Source organism: Suncus etruscus, chromosome 6 (assembly GCF_024139225.1).
Source record: "Suncus etruscus isolate mSunEtr1 chromosome 6, mSunEtr1.pri.cur, whole genome shotgun sequence".
In the NCBI taxonomy this organism is placed as follows: domain Eukaryota; kingdom Metazoa; phylum Chordata; class Mammalia; order Eulipotyphla; family Soricidae; genus Suncus; species Suncus etruscus.
Window position 1 is genome coordinate 102,784,055 of NC_064853.1, and position 26,198 is coordinate 102,810,252.

General features: G+C 42.1%; 1 protein-coding gene across 1 annotated transcript in view; it reads left to right on the forward strand.

The window, feature by feature from the left end:
• The window catches only part of RYK (receptor like tyrosine kinase), a 144,321-nt gene that overhangs the window by 16,683 nt on the left and 101,440 nt on the right, over positions 1-26,198 (forward strand). Inside the window, exon 2 of the mRNA XM_049775616.1 lies at positions 5,618-5,762. Coding sequence (XP_049631573.1) covers positions 5,618-5,762 — 145 coding nt within the window. The remainder of the gene's footprint in view (positions 1-5,617; positions 5,763-26,198) is intronic.

Sequence of the window (26,198 nt, forward strand, 5' to 3'; positions counted from 1 at the left end):
AAATAGATAAGGTAATGATGGAATTAAACAAGAAAAAATGTAACCTCATCCAAAAGTGGGGAGAAGTAAACAAACATTTTCTCAAAGAAGAAATACAGATGGCCAAAAGACACATGAAAAAATGCTCCATGTCACTAATCATCAGGGAGATGTAAATCAAAATAACAATGAAATATGTGTGAGAGACTGGCACATGTCACAAAGAACAAGTACAACCAGTGCTGGAGTGGATGTGGGGAGAAAGGAACTCTCATTCACTGCTGGTGGGAATGCCATTTAATCCAGCCTTTTTGGAAAACAATATGGATATTTCTTAAAAAACTGGAAATTGAGCTTCCATTTGATCCAGTTCCTAGGACTATGTCAGGCTTACTGGCATGCTGGGCCTGGCACACAGAAAGAGCCTGAAGTCACCTCTTGACTGAGTTACTCCTCAAGGAGTCTGGGACGGGTTGGATAAAGGGGTCGCCACTGAAATGAACACACAGAGACAACCATCAGGGGAAAAAAACTAAAGCAGAATCTGTTTATTATGAACAAAGGCACCTCTTATGTAGGTTTAGGCAAAGTGGGCTTTAGTCAGGAAACAATTTATCACTTGAACAAAACTTGGTGTGCAGAGTCCTTGGTGTCCAGAATGGTATGCTAGATATGGTTTGAAAGTGTATGCTGTTCCCTGTGGCCAAGGACAAGATAACAAGATAGAAGCTGTGCAGGCTTTCTTTGCCTCATTGTTAAATCCATAAAATGCCAGATAAGGAGGGGGCCCAACTGCATAGGCTGCAGGCTCGGGGCCTAGGAATGAAACAGTAAACCAGGACCCACCAAGACACATCCCAACAGGGATATACCCTAGGAACAAAAAAAAAAAACAAAAAAAAAAAAAAACAAAAAAACACGCAATACAAAAATGCCCTCTGCACTCCTATATTTAACACAAAATCATTTAATGTAGATATGAGGTGAGACATGAGTCCAAGAGATATCTGAGGTCCAGGGAGTTCATCACTAATTGAACCTAAATCAGCCACCTGAAAGGCAAGCACCTTAACCTCTGTGCTATCTCTCTAGGCCTGAGAACTGTTTCCTTCTCTCTGAATTTTCCTATCTGAATGAAGTAGGTTCAGTTTGGATCCCATACCCTCAACACTTAAGGGACAAATGAGAAAAGTATTCCAAGTATTGGCATAGACATTTGAATGATCAACTTTCACCACATAAATTAAACTTCTGTTTACAGTTTTCACATAACTTTTTTCTTTGGTTTTGGGCCAGACCTGGTGGCTCTCAGGGGTTACTCCTGGGTCTGTACTCAGAAATCACTCCTGGCAGGCTCAGGGGACCATAGGGGCTGCTGGGGATCAAACCTCTGTCCTGGGTTGGACATATGGAAGGCAAATGCTCTATCACTCTGGCCCCAACTCATTTTTGTTGTTGTTGTTTTGTTTTGGGGTCATAACTGGCAGCACTCAGGGCTACTCCTGGCTCTGCACTCAAAAATCACTCCTGGCAGGCACGGGGGACCATATTGAATGCTGGGATTTGAATCACCGTCCATCCTGGATTGTCTGTGTACAAGGCAAATGTCCTACCACTGTACTATCTCTCCGGCCCATTCCAACTCATATATTTAAAAACACTATATCTGGGGCCCAATGTAGTACAGGAGGTATAGCATTTGCCTTGCACACATCTGACTGGGGTTGATGCCTGACATCCCATATGGTCCCTTGAGCCCACCAGGACTAATTCACGAGTACAGAGCCAAGAGTAAGCCCTGAACACTTCTGGGTATGGAGAATAAAACAAAAACAACAAACAACAAAAAGATATCCTTAGAATATGTGCTAAAAACAGAACTCTGAGAGACCACAGAAATTGTTCTGAAGGGATACAGGGAGAACATCCTACAAACCAGAGAGAATAGCTTTGATATAAAAAAACAAACAAAAACCCAAGGAACTGGGAGATATCCCAGTGGTTAGGATGCCTGACACATGCCGGGACCGAGTTGGCAAACAACACTGCCAGGAGTGGTTCCAGGGGCCTCCTGATCACTGCCTAGGAGGCTCAGTAGAGTAGATGAGCAAGAAAAGAAAACCTTCCTCAGAAAATAATGACTTGAATACTTGATTGAAACACATTAACATGTTGGAATGATAAATTTCAAAAATATCACAAATTCTACGTTATTCCTAGGAGATATGTTTATATGAGTTATATGATAAAAACTACATGATACTGGTATCAAAGTTATTCATTGTGAGATAAGTACATACTAGGAAACCAACACAAAAAATTTGAAAAGAATAAATAATTTACTTTTGAGGGGTCAGAGCAATAGTATAGCAGGGAGAGTGTTTGTCTTGCACACAGTCATCCCTGAGTTTGATCCCTGGTATCCCATATGTGAAAGAAGAGATGCACTATCGGAATTGTCTTTTTTTTTTTCTTTTGTGGTTTTTGGGTCACACCCGGCAGTGCTCAGGGGTTATTCCTGGCTCCAGGCTCAGAAATTTCTCCTGGCAGGCACAGGGGGACCATATGGGACGCCGGGATTCGAACCGATGACCTCCTGCATGAAAGGCAAACGCCTTACCTCCATGCTATCTCTCCGGCCCCGGAATTGTCTTTTATAGTTTGGGAAGTTTTCTGCAAGCTGGAAAGTCAGAAATAATAGTGACATAATTCAGTGGCTAATGCATTTCTACCTCATTAAAAGGGTTAAGGTTGGAAAGTGGGGCATAAAAAATGGTATAAAATGATATCAAAATCTTCATCTGCATTCAAATACTCTAAACCACTAAGTCTCAGTGTCTGAGGATAGGAGAAGATGGATGTTTTTACTCAAGCAGAGAGAGAATTCATCTTCCTGCCTTTCTATTCCATTCCAGCCATCTTGAGATTGGATGATGCTTGCCCATTTCAGTGAGGGCGGATCTCCAGACTCAGTCTACTGCATCAAATGCTAATCTCTTCCAGAGAAACCCTTACAGGCACACCCAGAAATAATGTTTTACTAACCATCTGGGCATCCTTTCGACAAGTCAAGTTGACACATAAAATTATGCAGCACATGAATTCCATTTGGAAATCAGTTTAAACAAATCATCTGTACAAAGACATTGTGAAACAATCAAGGAAAAGGAACACAAACTAGATATTATTGACTCAAGAGAAACCATCGGGATGTAATAAAATCAGGGAGGTGTTTATTCGAGAATAGGACTCAAAACATTGTAAGCACAGTCATGCACTTAGCACAGGGATAAATTTTGAGAAAGGCATTATTAGGCTATTTCATCTTGATGCAAATATCATAGCAATGCTTATGCAGACAGAGATGGTACAGCGTACACCACAACTAGACATACACTCTTGCTAGATTCTGCAGAGATTCATAAAAAGAAGAAAGAGAATGCATATAAGAATCGTGGTTCAAGTTCATAGAGTGTCCCCTTCAGGGTGAGGGCACAAAGGGTGGGGCTTCAAAGGAGATGGTCTGAAGTGAGATCATTTGTAGTGACACTTTTGGATTGGTTCCCACATCCATTTGTCTGTCCATGATTGGTGGGTAGAAAGTCTCCAGACTGAAAGCTCTAGTGTGGAGATCTGGTGGAATAATTATAGATATTTTCTGTTTCTTATAGTCACGGAGTTACTAAGTCAGCCAGTTAATTTTTTTTTTTTATTTTTTATATTTTGGTTTTTGGGCCACACCCGGCGGTGCTCAGGGGTTACTCCTGGCTGTCTGCTCAGAAATAGCTCCTGGCAGGCACGGGGGACCATATGGGACACCGGGATTTGAACCAACCACCTTTGGTCCTGGATCGGCTGCTTGCAAGGCAAATGCCACTGTGCTCTCTCTGGGCCCGCCAGTTAATTTTTATTTGGAAATCTCTGCATGGTAACTGAGTGACAAGATGGAGACTATTTGACTCAAACCCAGTTATACAATATAAAATAACTTTAGGCATTATTATTGATAGTAATTATGTATAATACATGATTGCTTTTTTGGTGGTTGGTGTCCACATAACCAATTTATTCACTTACCCATAATATCTAAAAAATGTAAAACAGTGAAATTTGAAAGTTTGATTGACTCATCATGATTATTTTCATTAATAGTATATTAAATATTTGTTATCTTGATTAAGCATTTATGTTAGTTTTGGGAGAGGGTTCACAAGTACTGGTTAGGAGGCTAAGGGGCTCTACTGATGATTCTTGGTCAACTGGACTTGCATTCAATTTAGATCAAAGACTTGAGCTTGGGCCCTGAGGTGCAGGAGACACCTGGAATGTGCTGGGAGTTTCCAAGGCCACACCCAGTGGTTCCTGGGGACTGTTGGGTAGTACCTGGCAATTTTCAGGAGATCCAGGAGTTGAACTCAGGTTGGCATACACCTGAGTTCTGCTAGGCATACACCTATTCTTTAAATATTGTATCTGTCTCAACTCATTTTCCTTCTGGTCCAGAGGAGACTGAATGTAGGGGCCAGAACAATAGCACAGCAGTAGGGCATTTGCCTTGCATGCAGCCAACCTGGGAAAGACCTGGGTTTTGATCCCTAACATCCCATATGATCCCTCGAGCCTACCAGGAACAATTTCTTAGCACAGAGCCAGGAGTAACCCCTGAGTGTCTCCAGGTGTGCCTCCCATCCCCCCCCCCCAAAATAGAGGAGAGTGAATGTGAATGTAAATGAAGCAACCAAGAACCAAGAGGTAAATCAGTAATTGCATAACAAATAAGTGCTATAGTGACAAGAAGAGAAGTTGACAGAGTGTGCTGTGCTCGTTTGAGTGTGTGTGGATGGTGTTAGAGGTGTTAGAAGACTCTCAGGGACAAACTTTTCAAGGATTGAGAGATTTGGAGATAACTGGAGTCAATCTAAGAGATGTTTTTAGGGTAGAAAAGAGAAGACTAGCTAATTGATGAGAAAAAGGCAGTGAGTGAAAGGGAAATTATCAAAATTGACTTTAGTAAAAGCCCAAGAGAGAACTCTTGGGGACCCAAGAGAGAACTCAATGGGCTGGAACTCATGCTTTGCATCATTGTGGTATCCCAAACACTGCCCAGTGTAACCCTGAGCAGGAATAGATCCAAAGACTGCCAGGTATGGTCCCAGTCCTGGCCCTCAACCCTTGCCAAATGCTTAATGAGTACTATTTACTGAGGTGAAGGATATTTCAGAGAAATGGAATTGAAGAAAAACCAAGTTTAAAAGAAAAATGGCCAGCATAGCCCTGCATATTTTTTTTTCACTTATAAATCAGTCAACAGACTTCATGTAGAACTACAAAAGTCATTCCTGGTTTTTTTTTTCTTTTTCTTTTTTTTTAACACCACCCATCACCAGTGCAACATTCCCATCACCAATGTCCCAAGTCTCCCTCCTCCCCACCCGACCCCCGCCTGCACTCTAAAAATGTCTAAACTCTAGACATTCTTGCAATAATAACTTTCAGACACAAAAGAGAAAAGAGCTGGAAGTTCCAGCTCACCTCAGGAAGCTCATCACAAAGAGTGATGAGTTTAGTTGGATAAATAACTACATTTTGAACTGTCCTAATAATGAGAATGTATGAGGGAAATTGAGAACCTGTTTAGAGCCCTGCATATTTTTGAGCCTACCAATGCAAAAAGGTCTGGGAAGAAGGAGAAGCCAGTGAAGAAGGCTAAGAAACAGGCAGTGAAGAAGACAAATGAGAAAACATTTCCTGAAGAACTTTGTGAAAGGTATCTGGAAATTGAGGTAAGTTGAAAAAAGAACCAACTGTTGGGTGTGGTAGCAGACAGGCCTTTGTTGCAAAGGCAAAGGGAGTTTCCAGTGAGTGAGAAGACAGGCAGGAGTGAACTGGCAAACACATTAGAGGAAAGAAAATGCTGACGATGTATTTAATAATGCATTTCATGATCCTTGAAGGATAAAGGAGAGATAATTTGGAAGAATCAAGTTGAGACTAAAGATTCAAATGATTCCACCATCTAATTCCATTTTATATTGAGCCCAAGCTGGCTCTGAAAAATGTGAAGAGTAAGTTAGAATATGAATTGCTCTGTGTAAAGATTATAATAAAAGAAAATTTAATTTGTTTTATATTTGCATGCATTTTCTTTTGATATTGTAGTACTACTATTGATATGTGTAAATGTATATGTGCAATATAAAATTTCCATACATATACTAATATATGTATATATTTTCAATGCTTTAGCAATGGTAGAGGAGAAGATGAGGTAACAATGACAAGTCTACATTGACACTAGGTTGTTTTTCTTTTTAAGCAAGAATCATTTTAGAAGGGAAGGCTTCCAGATATAGTTAGGTGAAGCAGTCAGACTTAATTGCACAGCAGTCAGACCAAATTGCTCCTGAGAAGGAAGAGCCCAGGAACACTTTCTACCTCAGAAGTGTGTAGGCAGTGCTGCACTATCTCTAGCTTCCTGTCAGAGCAAAGCCAGATTGCTTCCTAGAGCTACCAGAGGCTCCTCCTAGTCTCCAGACAGAAAACTGAGAAGCAGCTGAAATAGCCCTGTCCTCCCCCACATGTGTCTCCCCTAACATTCTTCTTGAAATGATGGTTGAAAGGATTGGGAATAGATCTGAATCTACATCAAGCAAACTCAATTGGAAAGCATGGACATTTCTCTGAGTCATATTGGCCCTCCTCACTTTGCCCTTATGTATGACTTTTATTTATTTATTTATTTATTTATTTATTTATTTATTTATGGGAGGAGGGGGACTTTGGGCAAGACAGCTCAGACAGGCTTAATTTCTGCTCTTTGGACAGGGAAATGAGATACTTGTGTAATCAGCATCTTTGTGGCTACCTTTCATCGGGCAATGAATCCAAAATATACACAATTCACTCCACAGCCTGTAGAGTTAAGACAACTTGACCAGAACGAGGAAACACTGCCAGTTTCTCCTTGTGTGAAGGACATTCATGAAATGTCCTCTAATTTCCTCTGGCTCCTCCTTCCTTTCTTCTCCATGTTTTCTGCTGCAGCCTTAGTGGTGGCTTTGGCTTCTGCTACTTTCCTTTCAAGCCCTAACCCAGCAGTCCTGATGGGTCCTGACTAGAAACTTGTGCTTTTGAGTATCATTAGTCAAGAGAAGTGTATGGCTCACCTTCCCTAGTCACAGGACTCCCATTTAATCTCTGGGGTCCTTTGGGTTTGTATTCCATTCCTACTGCTGCCTTAATAAATTACCATGAACTTTGTGTCAAGTTAGTGTACTTTGGGCCCGGAGAGATAGCACGGCAGCGTTTGCCTTGCAAGCAGCCAATCCAGGACCAAAGGTGGTTGGTTCGAATCCCGGTGTCCCATATGGTCCCCCGTGCCTGCCAGGAGCTATTTCTGAGCAGACAGCCAAGAGTAACCCCTGAGCACCGCTGGGTGTGGCCCCCCCCCAAAAAAAAAAAGTTAGTGTAGTTTAAAACAAAACAAAATTACTGCATTTCCATCACCAGGAAGTCCAAGAGGTTCTCACTGAACTAAAATCAAGGGTCAGCAACACTGCCTTTCTTTCTAGAGGCTCCAAAGAATGTTTTCTTGCCTTCTCAACTGCTTCTAAAAGTTGTCACATTCCTTGGTTTGTGGCTCTCTGCCATCTTAAAGCCAGAAATTGCTTCAGTCTGGCCTCAGCTTTTTACATTTATCTCCATAGCGGACACTGATGTTTTGCCTACTTTCCCATTTGAGGGCCCTTTTAAATATACTGTTCTTTCCCCATAACCCAGAATGATATCTCTTATTTCAAAGTGAACTGATTAGCAAGTTGATACCATCTGCACGTTTAACTCCCCTTTGCTATGAACCTAACTATATTCTCAGTTTCTGGAAACTAGCAAAAGGACACTTCAGTGTGGACATTAGTTAAACTACCACAGGTTCAAATATCAGTATGGCTGGTGGCAGTTTATGGGGAATTGGAATCCTCTTCCTGTGGCCCCAGAATATCCAGGAGATATGCTATTCCATACCTGATCTCATAAGTGATCAAGGGGCTCAGAATGCTTTCTTTTTTTTTTTTCAGAATGCTTTCTTCACATTCAGCATCAGACTTCTTCCCCAGTCTAAGCTAAGTGATTTCCAGATGAGATACAAATAAGCAAACTTTTCAAAAAATTAATTTTATTTTTGGCACTACGGTTTGCTAGTTTATTAGTTGTGTTTCATACATTAAATATTTGAGCAACACACCCTTCACTGGAGTGCCCACTCCTCATATACATCATTCAAATGTCCTGTTACCTCTTCTCTTCTGTTGCTTTGGGTATTTGCTCATCCCCTATTATGATTCTTTATATCCCACATATCAGAGAGATTATTCTTTTTCCTCTCCCTCTCCTTTTGACTAATTTCACTCAACATGATACTACTATCCAGATCCCTCCACATTGCATGGTTCTTTTTTTTCTAAAAACTGAGTAGTATTCCATTGTACCATAGTCTTTTTTTTCTTGGCTCAGGGGCCACTCCTGGCTCTATGCTCAGAAATCGCCCCTAGCAGGCATGGGGGACCATACGGGATGCCGGGATTTGAACCACCGTCCTTCTGCATGGAAGGCAGATGCCTAACCTCCAGGATATCTCTCTGGCCCATATAATAGTCTTTTTATCTGTTATTGGACACTTAATTTATTTTTCTGATTTTGGTTATTGTGAACAGTGTTGCAACGAATAGAGGGATGTAAATTTCTTTCTGAATAGAGTTTGGGTCCTTGGAGTAGATTCCAAGAAGGAATTGCTGATTCATATGAAAAGTTGATTCCTAGTATTTTGAGAAGTGTCCTTATTGTTTTTCAAAAGGGCTGAACCGGCATTCCTACCAGCAGTGAATGAGTGTGCCTTTCCCCCCACATCCCAAAAGCATAGATTGTTTTTGTCTGTTATGTGTGTTTCTTACTGGTGTGGGGTGATAGCTCATTGCTTTTTAAATTGTATTTCCCTATTGATAAGTGACAGAGCATTTTTTTTATATATCTTTTGGCCAGCTTATGTCTTCTTTAAGGAAGTTTCTGTTCATGTCTTCCCCTCGTTTGTTGATGGCATTGGCTGTTTTTATCTTGTAGAATTATGCCAGTATTTTATATATCTTGCATTTTACCCCTTTGTCAGATGAGGACAAATATTTTTTTCCCAATCGTGGAGTGTCTTTATTCTGGTCATCATTTTTGTTGTGGTCCAAAAGCTTCTTAGTTTGATATCATCCTATTGGAAGTAAACATTTTTATCCTCAATTCAGAGACATGCAATCTTATCAACTCCCTCTTCTTGTGGAACATGGGCACTGAGCATACAGAGGACATCTTTTCATTTAAGTGCTCCTCTCAATATTAATCTGGTTAATGCCAAAAAATATTTATTTCTTCTCATTAAGATGAGCAAAGGAAGAGTTAGAAACCTGGGGTTCTGACTTGCAGACAAGAAAATGCAATGGTGGGGCTGGAGAGATAGCATGGAGGTAGGATGTTTGCCTTGCATGCAAAAAAAAAAAAAAGAAAAAGAGGAGCCGGAGAGATAGCACAGCGGTGTTTGCCTTGCAAGTAGCCAATTCAGGACCTAAGGTGGTTGGTTCGAATCCTGGGGTCCCATATGGTCCCCCGTGCCTGCCAGGAGCTATTTCTGAGCAGATAGCCAGGAGTAACCCCTGAGCACTGCCGGGTGTGCCTTCCCCCCCCCCCCCACAAAAAAAATAACGAAAGAAAATGCAATGGCAAGTTGTTCTGGTTTGGAAGTCATCATCATTCCCTGACGAGTGATGATCCTCTTGCTTCCATGAAGAACTGAAGAATCAGAGCATCCAACATTGCTTTTTCTATTTCCTGAGTGCATCCGTGACTTCTCACATCATGGTGCTGTCCAAGTTCCCTCTCTGGCTGGTTAACAAATACCTAGACTTGCTTGAATAATGGAATTTTGTGAAAGTGATGTTCTGGGCTTTTGAGGCTAAGTCACAGAACTTTGGCAGTCTTCTTGGACATTCATTCCTAGAATTCAGGCTAAATTATATGAGAAGCCCAAAAGTCATAGAAAAAACAAGTGTATTTTCTTCCATTAATGGAGCCAACTGAACACCCAGTGTTCAGCATCACCATGACAAAGGGATTGAGTGGGCCTGGGACACCAACTTCAGTTCTTAATGCTATGACTGTATAATATGTAAGATCTTTATTATTACACTCTATGAACCTATCCAAACCCCAGAATTGTGAGAAATTTAAAAAACCACTGAGGTTTTTTGTTTGTTTGTTTGTTTGTTTTGTTTCGGGGTCACACCCAGTGGTACTTTGGTGATACTTCTGGCTCTGCACTCAGAAATTACTCTTGGCAGGTTCGGGGAACCATGTGGAATGACAGGAATCAAACCTGAGTCAGCCATATGCAAGGTAAATGTTTTACCCATTATGATATTGCTCTAGCCCTGCCACTGAAATAGGTTTTCTAACAAATTATAGGGGCTGAAGAGGCATTATAGTGGACAGGTCATTTTCCTTCCATGCATGTGGCTGACCTGGATTTTATTCCTGGCTCTCCATATGAATCCTCAAACTCTGCCAGAGTGATTTCTGAGTGCAGAACCTGGAGTAAACCTTGAGAAGTGCCAGATGTGACCCAAGAAAAAAAGAAAAAGGAAGAAAGGAAGGAAGGAAAGAAGGAATAGATATATAGATAGTCCTCTATCTTTGGAAGACCCAACACAAAGTTCTATGCCAAGAATCGTGGGGCTGGAGAGATAGCACAGCGGTAGGACATTTGCCTTGCACAGCCAATCTAGGACAGATGGTGGTTTGAATCCTGACATTCCATATGGTCTCCTGTGCCTTCCAGGAGTGATTTCTGAGCACCACCAGGTATGGCCCAAAAACCAAAATAAGACAAAAGGGTCAACTGTTGGTAGAAAAAATGGGGGGGGCTGGGTTTTTGGGTCACACCCAATGACTCCTGGCAGGCACAGGGGACCATATGGGATGCCGGGATTCGAACCACTGTCCATCCTGGATCAGCTGAGTACAAGGTAAACGCCCTTCTGCTGTGCTATTGTTCCAGCCCCTAGAAAGAAAGTTTTTGGGGGGAGTCATACCCAGCAGCGCTCAGTAACAGGGATTACTCCTGGCTCTGCACTCAGAAATCACCCCTTGCAGGCACAGGGGAACGTATGTGATACTGGAATTCGAACCACCATCCTTCTGCATGCAAGGCAAATGCCCTGCTCCATGCTCTCTCTCCTGCCCCTAGAAAGAAATTTTTAACTGACATGTAACATTATATAGATTTAAGATTACAAGGGCTGGAGCAATAGCATAGAGTGAAAGCACAGGCTCTTCCAAGCACAGAGCCAGGAGATTTAAGGTATATCAATATTTATTTAATCACTAATATGTTATTATTTGATTAGCATTGCAGTGCTAATTAGCATCTCTATCATGTTGCACAATTATTTTGGAGAGCTTTGGGGGCCATACCTGGCTTACTTTTAGCTCTGTGTTCAGGGTTCATTCCTGGTGGTGCTCAGGGGTCCATTTTTGGTACCAGAAATCAAAACTGAATTGGCCACATGCAAGGTAAGTACCTTACTTGCTATACTATCTCTCTCACCCTATATCTTTTCTTTTTAGAGGTTTAACTAAGTTCTAGTCTAGCAGAGAAGATATTACTTGTCATATTGATAAATAAACACTAAATCTCAAAGGATATTTGTGGAAAAAGTTTGTGGAAAAATGAGATAATTATTTGAAAGAAAATGAAATTAGTTGAGTTTTGAAGGCTTACAAGGATGCAATAGAAAGCAGTGAGAGACAATATATCCAAAGGGAAGTAATATGTGCAAACCAAAGAAATGATGGGTAGACACAACAATATAAATTGTTGAAATCTTTCAAGATTCAGTTCAAGGCCGGAGCGGTGGCGTTAACCTAGGACTGACCATGGTTTGATCTCCAGCGTTCTATATGGTCCCCCAAGCTAGGGACGATTCTGAGCTCATAGCCAGGAGTACCCCTTGAGCATCACCAGGTGTGACCCCAAAACCGAAAAAATACAAGATTCAGTTCAACTTGCACCTTCTCCATTCTTCCATTTCTTACCATCTTCTTCTTCTTCTTCTTCTTCTTCTTCTTCTTCTTCTTCTTCTTCTTCTTCTTCTTCTTCTTCTTCTTCTTCTTCTTCTTCTTCTTCTTCTTCTTCTTCTTTCTTCTTACCTTCTTTTTACCTGAACATTTTTTTCTTACACTTTGGAATAGCATCAGAAATACTTTGAATTACTTTTTTTTGGGGGGGGGGGCACACCCAGCGGTGCTCAGGGGTTACTCCTGGCTGTCTGCTCAGAAATAGCTCCTGGCAGGCTCGGGGGACCATAGGACCATATGGGACACCGGGATTCGAACCAACCACCTTTGGTCCTGGATCGGCTGCTTGCAAGGCCCTTGAATTACTTTTTTTTTTGCTGTTTGTTTTGTTTCTGTTTTGGGGGCTACACCTGGCAGTGCTCAGGGATTACTCCTAACTCTGTGCTCGAAATTTGCTTCCAGTAGTGCTCAATGTGATGCTGGGAATCAAACGCATACTCCTGTATGCAAATGCAAAGTAACTCATCTCTCCAGTCCTTAAAAAATATTAAGGGGGGGCCGGAGAGATAGCATGGAGGTAAGGCGTTTGCCTCTCATGCAGGAGGTCATCGGTTCGAATCCCGGCGTCCCATATATGGTCCTCCCGTGCCTGCCAGGAGCAATTTCTGAGCCTGGAGCCAGGAATAACCCCTGAGCACTGCCGGGTGTGACCCAAAAACCACAAAAAAAAAAAATATTAAGGGGCTGTAGCAATAGAATAGTGGGAAGAGCATTTGTCTTGCACATGGCAGACTCGGGTTCAATCCTTGGCATCTCATATGGTTCCCTGAGTAAGCCTGCCAAGAGTAACCCTGAGAGGCACCAGGTGAGGCCCCAAAACCACCACCACCAACACCAGCACTGCCATGGATCTCTTCTGAGCACATAGCTAGAAAAAGTCCCAGAGCACTTCTGGGTGTGAATCTTCTCCTACTCCCTCAATGAAAGGACAAATAATGACTGAGTTTTTAGATGTTTATTTTTCTCTCCCAAGTAATAGGAAATGAGACTGGGTCTTCAGAGTCATTCAAAGACCCAGTTTCTTCTAAGTCATAACATTACTCTGCTATCCCATCAGGCAACATCAATAACTGCAGGTCAGAAGCATGGTCACCACCATGATCAGGCTCAAGACCTAATGTTTTTTGATCAGTCTTTGGCATACCATTTGTGCGGTGGCTGTTCAGAAACAATATGACCTAACTATGAAAACTATATAAGGCATTTCAATTGGAGCATGTTGGTTAATTGTAGTTCTTCCACTTGAAAGAAAAAAATATGAGACTAAGTCATGAAATTTTCCTATACATGGATGTACATGGAATCTATTATGCTGAGTAAAATAAGTCAGAGAGAGAGAGAGAAAGATGCAGAATGCTCTCACTCATCTATGGGTTTTAAGAAAAATGAAAGACATTCTTGCAATAATAATTTTCAGAGACAAAAGAGAGGAGGGCTGGAAGTTACAGCTCACCTCATGAAGCTCACCACAAAGAGTGATGAGTTTAGTTAGAGAAATAACTACATTGTGAACTTTCCTAACAATGAGAATGTATGAGGGAAATAGAAAGACTGTCTAGAGTACAGGCAGGGGTGGGGTAGGGAGGAGGGAGATTTGGGACACTTGGTAATGGGAATGTTGCACTGGTGATGGGTGGTGTTCTTTACATGACCGAAATCCAACCACAATCATGTTTGTAATCAAGGTGTTTAAATAAAATATTAAAAAAAAAAAAAGAGGGAAGAGAGGTGGAGAAGGCAGGCCTGATATCCTGGACTTGACAGTCTTTCCTTCCCTCACATGCCTTTGTCAATTACTTGTACACGTGGTCTCACCTAAGTCAAGAGAGGCTGGGGAAATGCATTCCAGCTGGGCAACCATATGAACAATAACCCTATTCTCAGGAAGGGAGGGATTTGGGGATGGCAAAGTCTGTGCTTTAAGTGCTTGTTTCCTCCTGGGTCTGGAAGTAACTTAAGAAAAGAAACCATCATTTTCACATTTCTGGTTCGAGCACCTGCTTCTGACCCAGAATAATGTTCAATCCATGCCTACTAGATGGATGTAGTTCTTGTTGACCTTAGGCTGGCAATATGGTGCTAGGGTGTGCGAGGACCTGTGACAGGAGAGAGATGACAGATGTGAAAGAATTCAGTAGGGAAATGCACGGGACTTGAAGAATCTTGCCAGAGCCAAGAACTTTTAATGTTATGATCTTTTGTGATCTAAGTTGACAGCTCTTTGGCATAAGTTTAAAGAATACGTACTGAATACCTCATTTCAAAATTTATTGAACACATTCTGAAGTTAAGAAATTCCTCAACTGTTTCCAAATTACTTTAGGGAAAAGCATGTCCTGAGTTTGCAGATGGTTAGGGTTCTTGTTTAACACTTTTTATGCTTCTGTTAGGCTAGAGCTCCCAAACCAGGGCCTTGACCTGGCAACCGTTCTGCTCCAGACCTTCCTGCTCCAACCACACAGCTCTGGGCTGCTAACAGACCTCCCAGAGAGTAGATGCATTTCATTTGCTATGTCCAAACATTGCTGCTTTCTAGAAAGCAGGCCCTGTAACTGAATGGGATTTGGACCTGCCACTTTTCAACGGCACCATCTGTGTTTGGGATTCAACCCAAGTTCATTCTGAATCCTAGCTCTGCCATGGACAACTTACTTTGATGAATTTATTTCACATATTTAAGTCCCATATTCTTCTCCTAAAAACTGGGCCCAGTAGTGAAGCTACTTCACTAGGTACATGAGATCAAAATGAAGTTTTGTGTGTGAAGCTTTTGACCCTACTAGATTATAGCTCTTAAATTCTTAGGAAAACTGTGCTTAGACTCTAGAGGCTACAGATAGTCTATTGTCTGTGCGCGCGCACACACACACACACACACACACACACACACACACACACACACACACACACACACCAGTGGAAACCAGTTAAAGCCTGTGTATATTTCCAGACTGTTTTGTCTCTTATCCATCCAAGAATAGACCTTCTTTGAAATGATAAATGAAGAAGGCTGCCATTCTTGTTGCTAGCAGGCATTTGTGGTAGTTGATGGTGAGCACACTATTCATTTGATGTCTTGGGCTATTAGCCTGCCACAAATAATGCTTCATGTTTTATCCTGTCTTGCGAGTGAGTGTGTTTGAAATCAATGCTATTTGAAACGGTCTGCCAGGCTACTCTCTCTCTCATCACAAGTGGGCAAGTTTCCCTTCACTTTGATGTCCAGTCATTGCATTTATTTCTTTTCATTTCATTTCATTTCTTTTCTTTTCTTTCTTTCTTTCTTTCTTTCTTTCTTTCTTTCTTTCTTTCTTTCTTTCTTTCTTTCTTTCTTTCTTTCTTTCTTTCTTTCTTTCTTTCTTTCTTTCTTTCTTTCCTTTCTTTCTTTCTTTCTTTCTTTCTTTCTTTCTTTCTTTCTTTCTTTCTTTCCTTTCTTTCTTTCCTTCCTTCCTTCCTTCCTTCCTTCCTTCCTTCCTTCCTTCCTTCCTTCCTTCCTTCTTTCTTTCTTTCTTTCTTTCTTTCTTTCTTTCTTTCTTTCTTCTTTCTTTCTTTTTTTTGGGGTCACACCCACTAGCACTCCTGGCTCTGCACTCAGAAATCACTTCTAGCAGGCTCAGGGGACCATTTGGGATTCCGGGATTCAAACCACTGTTCTTCCTGGATCATCTGTGTCCAAAGCAAATGCTTACCGCTGTGCTATCTCTCTAGCCCCACATTTATTTACTTTCAAAGTTAATATGAACCTAAAGGTTTAATCTTGTTTTGTTTGGAGACCATAGCTCATGGTATTTAAGGACTATGGGAATCAAGCCCACACCTTCACGTGCAAAATCTATGTTCTAGCACCTTGAATTATTTTGAATTATTTTGGTTCCTAAATATATATACATATATATTATTTTTAATAAAGATATATGTACATAGCATTTTAAGGGTTAGAATCAATCTGGTTTGGTCTTTTGTCAGATATTTTAGTTAAATATATACACATAAATAAATAATATAGTGTATATTTGATTATTATATTAATATTTGATTGAATCATATAATAATGTACATAAAATAATAAATATAAATACTACACTTAGTCAAAAAGACTTGTTAGATAGACTGAGGAGAGAGACTGGATAAGTGTTTTATTGGGACCTTTACTTCCTGGAAAGCCTGCACCAGAGTGAAAAAGCTTCCTTGATGGGGATCCTGTAACACTCTTTTGGCTTGTTTGTTTGTTTGTTTGTTTTTTGGGCCACACCTGGCTGCACTCAGCGGTTACTCCTGGCTTTGTGCTCTGAAATCACTACTGGCAGGCATGGGGGACCATATGGGATGCCGGGGATCGAACCCTCATCCATCCTGGGTCAGCTGAGTGCAAGGCAAATGCCCTACCACTGTGCTACCACTCTGGCCCCATGTAACACTTATCTAGACTTCCTCTCACAGAGATTTCTGGGAGATAAACACACTTTAGAGAATTCTGCATCATCAATTGGTCCTTTGATATGTTAAAGATTAATTTGGTTAGATTAGCATAGATAGGCAAATATCAATGTTTGCTCTTGTTCTTCCTTTGATTTTGGTCTAAGAAAATAAATATGGAAAGTGATGGAGCATCAGGTCTCTCAGTCTACAAGGCTGTGAGCTTCCTAACCCCAGACTTTTCTCTATTATGTTCGTCTTTGTTGAATAACAGCCCTGGATGGGGTTGGATGGTGATGGGTTATAGAGAGGAGCTGGCCCAGGCCATGCGTCTGCAATCCCTTCAGCCTGCAAGTCTGAGGGTTCAGGGTGGCAGCGAGGAAGACTGACATCAGTCAGGTTTCAGGAGACATCAGCTTTATTTAAGGCCCTAGCCACCACATGTGGCTCCTAAGTTTAAGCCTTTTACGCTGGGTTCATAGTCAGCCCTGACATCCAACCTCTTTCAGCCATCTCCGCTCCTGCTGCTCCTTCCTTGCTGAATCTCCCTCAATCTCCCAGTCAATCTCCTCCAGTCCTCCTCAGGCAAGCTTTTGTTACCTGCCAAAGACCCCTCCCAGAAATGGGCAGGTTTTACTATCAGGTAAGGCTACAAAGGAAGAATGAGGGATGGGGGTAACACATCTTGTTTTCTTAATTCTCATGGCACCCCTACTTCAGACCCATTCACGTGGGCTGGTCCCCTGATATCCCCAGCACCATATGATCCCCTGAGCAAGGCAAAACAAGAGTTGGGAATTGCCTCTGAGCAATGTAGGATGTGGTCCTACTCCCTACTTCCCCCATAAAGTCAGCTGCTTCTCTCCAGCACTAGAAAAGCAGTGAGTTTCTGCTCTAGGCTCTTTAATCCTCCAGTCAATTCTTTTGCCATTCTCTTCTATATTACTAAAAAATAAGAATCACATAGTCAGGGCCCGGAGAGATAGCACAGCGGCGTTTGCCTTGCAAGCAGCCGATCCAGGACCAAAGGTGGTTGGTTCGAATCCCGTTGTCCCATATGGTCCCCCGTACCTGCCAGGAGCTATTTCTGAGCAGACAGCCAGGAGTAACCCCTGAGCACTGCCGGTGTGACCCAAAAACAAAAACAAAAACAAAACAAAACAAAACAAACAAAAGAAAAGAATCACATAGTCTTTCTTGGTTTTTAAGCCTTACTGATTCCCATGTATGGAAGAGAAAGATTTTTTTTAGTTTTTTATTTAAACAACATGATTACAAAATTGCTAATAATAAAGTTGCATGCCTACAATGTTCCAGCTCCAAACCTACCACCAATGTCAGCACCAAATCCACCAATGTTCCCTGGTTCTCTCCAGTTCCCTCACTTCACCTCCTTAGAAAATTAATTTTGGAAGAGAAAGGTTGAGTTAATCAAAGATTCACATGCTTATAAACTTTCCCACCCTCTCACCAATTTCTTAGACAACTTCTTAAACAAGATAAATACTATTCACACACGAGCCCTATAATATACCTGAACTGCCTTTCCTTTCTAAAACGATGTCTTGTTTTCCCTTGAGTTAATAATTGCACTCCTCCGCCTTAGTTTAATTTCCCATGACTTTTTTTGTGACTTTCTATGTAATTATCTCTAAACCATGCCTTCTTCCTAGGAATTTGCTCCCAGAGTCTTCCATCTAATCTCTGACTGACAGCTCTCTTGGCCAACAGACAACTATCATCTCATATTTATTCTTCAAGGCTCTTGCTCTGGATTAAGTTTTGGTTTAAGGGAATGTTGTGGCTGGATGGCTCTTCCATCCAGGCCATTAGCACTTTCTTCATATCAGCAATCATTCATGTGTTCACCAGATAAACTCAAGGTCTTTTCATTTCTATAACAACTTGTCTTTTGCATTCACAATTTGGTTAATGGTTTAGTCCGAGACAGCTCTTGGCCCATGAGGGCTCCTGAAGAGAGGGAGAGAGGCTGAATAATAACTAGTTGGTGGAGCAAAGCTTTTAAGTTCATCTTATATGAAACAGCTTATGGTGACCCAACAATGACAACAGTGACATCAAAGATCACAGATTACTATAACCAATCTAGTAATTATGAAAACACTGGAAATATTGCAAGAATTAGCAAAATGTGACAAAGTAAGAAAATGCTATTGGGAAATAGCCCCAGTAGATTTAGTTAACAAAATGGTCCTCTAACCTTCAATTTGTAAAAAATGCCGTATCCTCAAAGCTCAGTAAAATAGAGTGCAATAAAAGGAGGTATGCCTGTATCATTAGATCAATACTTCTGATCAGATTCTCTGGGAGAAACCTCTTCTATCTTTCATCTGACTGGAAGATAAGAGGCTGCTGGGGGTGGGGGAAAGGTTATCTCTTTCAGAAAATAGACCTGTGCTTTCTTCCACTGTTATGTCCTTTCCAGATTATGATCTAGTCCCATGTTTATGTTGGGGAGAATTCCTGGGAAGCGATATGATTCTCCTGCCCTCCAGTCCATCCTGTAATTCCCCTTTCAGAGCTGTGTGCCCTTATTTCCCTAAATGGATTTTAGTTAATCCACTTGTCATGTGAGTTATGTCCTTTAAGGTGATCCCTTCATTTCTGTTTTTCCTCCCCAGTCCCTTTGATGAACACATCTCTAAATTTTATCTTAGCCTCCTCTTTTTCAGTTGTGTGTAGGCCACATCTGGTGGTGCTCTGGGGTCCACCAGTGCCACATCTTGTATTGGTTGGTTGGTGAGGGTAGGGAGCATGTGACATTAGAGATTGGAAAGGGCTTCAGATGTGCAAGACATGCTCTTTAATTTGCCATTTGAGCCACAGCCCTGGTCCTATCTTAGTCCTCTCATTATCTCATGCTATAAAAACTTCTTGATTAATCATATAAATCACCTAATATCTCCTGCCACTTTCATATTCAGAGAGCTTGTATATACATCTCTGCAGAGGCTCAGGTTTACAGGTGAGACATTTCTGCCAGGATGTTGTTCTACAGAAAGTTCAAACACAGTGTAACCCAACTTGAAATCCCTATTTCAGAATTTAAATTTTATCAGGGGCCAGAGAGATAGCATGGAGGTAGGGCTTTTGCCTTGCATGCAGAAGGATGTTGGTTCTGGTTCAAATCCTGGGGTCCCATATGATCCCCCTACCATGCCAGGAACGATTTCTGAGCATAGAGACAGGAGTAACCCCTTAGTGCTGCCAGGTGTGATCCCAAACCAAAGAAAAAAACAATAAATAAATAAATAAATAAATTTATTTTATCAAAATTTTTGCTCAGGGCCCGAGCAGAGGCGCAAGCGGTAGGGCATTTATCTGCCTTGTGCATGCTAACGTAGGATGGGCCGTGATTTGATCCCCCAGCATCCCATATGGACCCCCAAGCCAGGTGTAATTTCTGAGCTCATAGCAAAGAGTAACCCCTGAGCATCACCGGGTGTGGTCCCAAAAAAAAGAAAAAAAATTTTGCTATCTGTAAAAGCTTTAGAAAGTTTTAGTATAGGGGCCGGAGAGATAGCATGGAGGTAAGGCGTTTGCTTGAATGTGGAAGGACAGTGGTTCAAATCCCGGCATCCCATATGGTCCCCTGAGCCGGCAGGAGCAATTTCTGAGCATAGAGCCAGGAGTAACCCCTGAGCGCTGGCCGGGTATGACCCAAAAACCAAAATTATATATATAAAAGAAAGAAAGTTATAGTACATATGCTGGAAAATTGAATCTTATCTCCCTTATAGAATTTAATGGTCTCATTATAGCTCATAAGTTTTATTACTTATTGTTATATAACTGATCAAATGACCCTGATCATTAGTAGATATGGAAAGAAGAAGGACAAGGAGAAGGAGGAAGACTACTAACATTACTGTTTGTTAGGGTCCAAAGTTGAAGAATGAGACCATACAACTGAAGTAAGGTTGAGCAAAACTTTAATCTGTCTGCCAACAGCCCCCAAAATGGCAGGTTAGGGCCATCTCTAGAAGGAGATGAACCCCACCCAAGGTCCAAGGGAAGGGATATAGGGAGGTTCTAATGTTTTGATAATCTTTAAAATTAAAATGATTGGCTATGGTCTAGGAGTAACTACCTACTGCTCCCTGTGTCCTTCCTTGATTACCTGGTATGGACAGGTAACTTGGGGTGGAAATAATAGAAACAGGCTTGAGGAAACCTAGCATGTGGCTCACACCATGTTGTTTTACAAAACAGCGTCTCTCCCTGCTCAGAACCTGAGAAGCCTGACATGTGGCCTTTACAAAATGGCATCCCTCCTAGTTCAGAACCCAAGTCCCCACACCATTCTCCATCTTTCATAACTGACTGTCCAATACATATTTTTTACTCTGGGACCCTGCTCTCCTGCCCTAAGCTTATTTAAAGATCATCAATCCTAGCCTAACCCATCAATCTCTCATTTTATCAGGTCCTCCATTCCCATCTCACTGTCTTGACCTATTCAAGTCCCAACTCTACTGGGAAAATCACAATAACTGTCTTCCCAGCCTCTGATCCTCTTCCCTCCCACCCATTCTCTAAATCTTTACCGAATTGATACAACTGGCACACTTGTTTAACTATAAAACCTCTTCTTGGCATATTTCAGTCATCTATCTGAATTATAGTTGCAATTATAATTATAGCAGAGTGGGAGGGAGGTCTGATATTTAAAATCATAACAGAGCACAGCTGCAACTCTCCCTGAGGCATGCATTCCTCCAGAGCACAAGAGTCTTTGGCAAAACACCTGGGTGGAGGCAGAAAAAAGAGTGAAACTCCTCTGCATGCAAGCCAGAGTGAGGAGTGTAGTTGAGGGAGGGCAGAGAACTGAGGAAGGCCTTGGGAGTGGGACTGAGTGGCTATCACCTACCATCTCAGATTCTGTCTGTCAGAGTGTTTATGCCTTCTCAAGAAAGATTTGTGCCTTTCTGAGCTTACATAGAACACTTCCACCCCATTGTCCTTTCCCCTATGTCTTTAATGAGGGTCATGCTTTGCATGCTGGAGACTCTGGCTCAAAACTCAGGAGTGTATGTCATCCAGCACTGCCGTTGTGATCATTGCCCTCTCTACCCACCAAATAAGAAAAAAATATTTTTTGGTTTTTTTTGGGGGGGGGTCACACCCTGCAGTGCTCAGGGGTTACTTCTGGCTCTCTATGCTCAGAAGTTGCTCCTGGCAGGCTCGGGGGACCATATGGGATGCCAGGATCCGAACCGCCGTCCTTCTGCGTGCATGGCAAACACTCTACCTCCATGCTATCTCTCCGGCCCCAAGGAAAAATTCCTTACCTGAGCAGTAAAGGGCTGTGTTCTGATCTGTTTAGGATATAGAATTGAGAGCAGAAAGGGTGCCAGCCAGCTAGAAAAAGAGTATTTTGATAATAAAAAATTGACTCAAACAAGAGATTTTATTGGGGGGAAAAAGAGGAAAATATCATAAGTGGGGATTCCAGGAAAGACAACAGGCCACTCTGCCTATGTGGAGAGAGAGCTAGTGCAACAGACTAAGAACATATTCTGCCAGGACCCAGGAAACTCTATTCTATGAGGAGTAGAAAGATCTGAAGCCCTAAGCACCTCTGGTTGGCCCAAAAGTCAATAAAATAAAAAATAAAGGTGCTAAAGAGATTGTACAACAGGTAAGGTGACTTGCATATAGACGACCTGGGTTTCATCTTGGGGACCCCATATAGTCCTATGCATTCTGACAGGAGTGATCCCTGAGTGCAGAGTCAGCAATGAGTCCTGAGCACAACCAGCTGTGGGTCCACCCCTTAAATAAAAGTGGTGCTCTGAAGGCCTGGGTAGCCCACCCACCCAGTCTCTGCCAGCTGGGCTGGTGGTTCACTGTGTGGACACTAGGATTCAATGTTGCTCAGATCTTGCTGAGCCTGGTATCATCCAGGTCAGCCTGGAGGTGCTTCGGGCCTCCAAACTGTACCCAGTGATGCTTCAGGGACCATGTAGTGCTGAGGATCCAACCAGGATCATCTGTATGCATGACACATCTTAACCTCTACCATCTTCCTCTGGAACCTACTTTTTTAACTTTTGAAAAAGTTAAGAAAAAAAAGGAGTATGGTATGTTGCTAGCCACTAACTAAATAAAACTTATTTGAAAATAAAAGGGCAATGATTAAAAAATAGAGTTAGATATTTTTTATTCAGTGTTTAAGAAAAAAAGGTAAAAGGGAAGAAATTGGAGCTTGCAGATTCAGGAACACAAGGTTATTTTTGTGGGTATGAAATTTTTTTGTGGATATGAAATTGATCAGAAGCAAAGGTGGAATTTCAAATCAATGATATTTAAATGTCAAAGAGTCCCACCACGCTCCCCTGTGTAAGATTGTGAAATACAAACTCCATCTTGTTTTCCACAGAACTTTTAACTCTTTCTCTTACCTCTTCCTTAGCTTTTTCCCTAATAATTTAAGAAATGCTTCTTAAAAATGTGTGCTTCATGGTAAACTAGGAACTAATCACAGATGAGAAAAACAAACACCAGATGTCTCCTTGTGGTGTTATCAGAACAAGTCAGTGTGCCCGGAGACTTCATCAGGCACTGACGTCTGACATCAGCTGCTTTTCTGCACGCTGCACCATCTACCCTCTTCTGTTTTTTATATTTTCCCCATCACCCTTTTCTGAGTGATGAGGGGGCTACTCAAAGTTCTGTGCTTAGGTATTGAGCCAGGGTTGATCCTGATTATGTTCAGCAAGGTTCCTCGTCTTTGCTTCTGCTTCCTAATCTCTAAGGTAGGGATTTAATTAATTAAAAATTAAAATGCAGGGGGAAACTAATATGCATACCGTAGGATTACTTTGAAAACTAAATGAAATCATCCATATAAAAACATGAAAAAAAAGATTAATTGAAAAGCAGAATGGAAAAAAAAAAAAGCAGAATGGGCAGGCCAGAGCAATAGTACCATGAGAACAGCACTTGCCTTGCATGTGCTGTCCCAGGTTTGAGCCCCAGCACCTCATATAGTCTCCTGAGCATCACTAGAAGTAATTACGAAGTGCAGAACTAGTATTAAGACCTGAGCACAGCGAGGTGTGACCCTAAAAAAAAAAAAAAAAAGAAAAGACTAAGAATGGACATAGTGGGCCGGAGAGATAGCATGGTGGTAAAGCATTTGCCTTTCATGCAAAAGGTCATTGGTTCGAATCCTGGCATCCCATATGGTCCCCCGTGCCTGCCAGGAGCGATTTCTGAGCGTGGAGTCAGGAGTAACCCCTGAGCGCTGCCGGGTGTGACCCAAAAACAAAAACAAAAACAAAAATGGACATAGTTAAAAATTAGTGGCTGGGGGCCGGAGAGATAGCATGGAGGTAAGGCGTTTGCCTTTCATGCAGGAGGTCATCGGTTCGAATCCCGGCGCCCCATATGGTCCCCTGTGCCTGCCAGGAGCAATTTCTGAGCCTGGAGCCAGGAATAACCCCTGAGCACTGCCAGGTGTGACCCAAAAACCAAAAAAAAAAAAAAAAAAAAAAAATTAGTGGCTGGCACTCTGATCAGTGAACACAGGAGGCAGTGCATTAAATGACAGGCCCAGGTTCCTCAGTAAACTGTCTTTCTCTTGTTCCCCTTCATGGTGCAGCACTTTGGCTGGCATGCCAGGATGTAGGGAGACAGGATGGAGATTGGTGCATCTGGTGCTGAGCTTTCAGCAAGTCGGGCCAAGAGTTTTCTTTTCTATGAAGCATATGGCCATATCTGAGCAAATAGTCAGACCAGCGGAGATAAAGGGAGCCAGGTGTCTTGCTATCAGAGAAGGGAACTGCGCAAAAGGAAAGAGGCAGAAATAGTATCTATATATATGTAGGTATTTCTTTGCTCCATCTCCTGAAAGGGTGTAGGACCAATGCCATCCTAGTAGTAATAAGTTCACTTAACTTCCAAATCTTGGTTCCTAAATGTAGTATCCACTAAACAGAATGGAAGTTTCTAAGAAAAATGGCTGAAAAGTACAAGAGGAAGCAAGAATAGCTGGTTATGACAATATTCATGGGGCCAGAGAGATAGCATGGAGGTAAGGCGTTTGCTTTTCGTGCAGAAGGTCGGTGGTTAGAATCCTGGCATCCCATATTTCCCTGAGCCTGCCAGGAGCAATTTTTGAGCATAGAGCCAGGAGTAACCCTTGAGCTCTGCTGGGTGTGACCCCAAAAACAAACAAACGAAAAATGACAATAATCAGTGAAAGCTAGGACATCTCAAATGAATACAGAAATCGGCTGAAGGAGCTTTCACTAGCCAAATCTCAAATGTTTTCTTTTAGTTTCTTTCAGTTTTGAGGCCATACTGGATGGTGCTCAGGAACCAAGCTGGGGTCTTTTGTTCAGGGCCACACCTTGCTGTGCTCAGGAGACCATACATAGTTCTGGGATTCGAACCAGCATTACAACCACAGCTGTATGCTAGTTGAGTAGCTTAATCACTGTACTAATTCTCCAGCCTTATATGTATTTTGAAGATAAAAATACATAGCTGAGCTTTCCTTCCTGGGAGTCGAGCCAGGAGGTCCTGCCGGCATGGCGTTTGGCAGCCCTCCGCCATGCTAAAGGCCTCTGTAACCAGGCCTAGGAAGGGGTGCGGGACATGGGTCACCCCAGCATCTCTCTACCTCCTTCCTCCGGTACTCCAGGGCTTTGCCTGGCCATATGGCTGGGCAAGGCAGCGAGGGTTATTCATGGACAACTGCTCAGTGTCCCAGCAAGTGGGTTCCGGTGAGGTGCAATTTAAAAGAGACCCCAGGCTTCCTTGTTCCTGCAAGGGGCTGGAAAGGGACTGCTGAACTCTCAACTTCCAGCAATTAGGAAGCAAACGCCTCTCGGGGAGTCAGAAGCTCCAGCAGGCAACAAGGGGAGGACATGGCTCCATGCTCTCTTCGATTGTCCAAATTACAGACCAAAGTGGTGTCTCGAAAACACCACCCTCCCTCTTGACTATTTTTAAAACATAAAAGGGTCACGTGTATCCTTTGTATATCTCAGATGTATTCCCTTAACATCTATAACTCTTTTCGAATATCCTCATATAGTGACAATTTTGCCTACTGGATTTATTTGATTGTTTGATTTTCCCCCTTTGAGATCTGTTTTATAAGCAATACTTGGTAGAAGAGTATCTCTGTATAAATTGTATGTACCAAGTTACGGGGAATGTTGGACTTTCTTCGTCGGCCCCCAGATGCACCAACAATATCTTGTGGCATTGCTTCTCTTTTGCATAGGCACATTAAAATGGAAAATAATACATATGCAAACAAGTTCTTACCTAATAGAGATGGGAACACAAATTTGGTAATGTAATTAGGCCTTTTACCCTGAACATTGGCATAATGATTTGGCTCAGGCCTCAGAAGAATGGGCATCACCCACGCACACCTGAACAATGGATACCGTCTATGGAAACAACCACAATTGTCTATAACATTACCAGGATCCAAGTCTCTACCAGGGAAGACCGACCACTGTTTTGGATTGACTTACTCCAAAGAGAGCTGCCAAAACCCAGACGACTCAGCAACAGTCTGCATGCAGGGCAGATCGCTCCACATTGAATGGTATGCTGAAACTAGAGGATGCTCCATATCAGCCTGACAT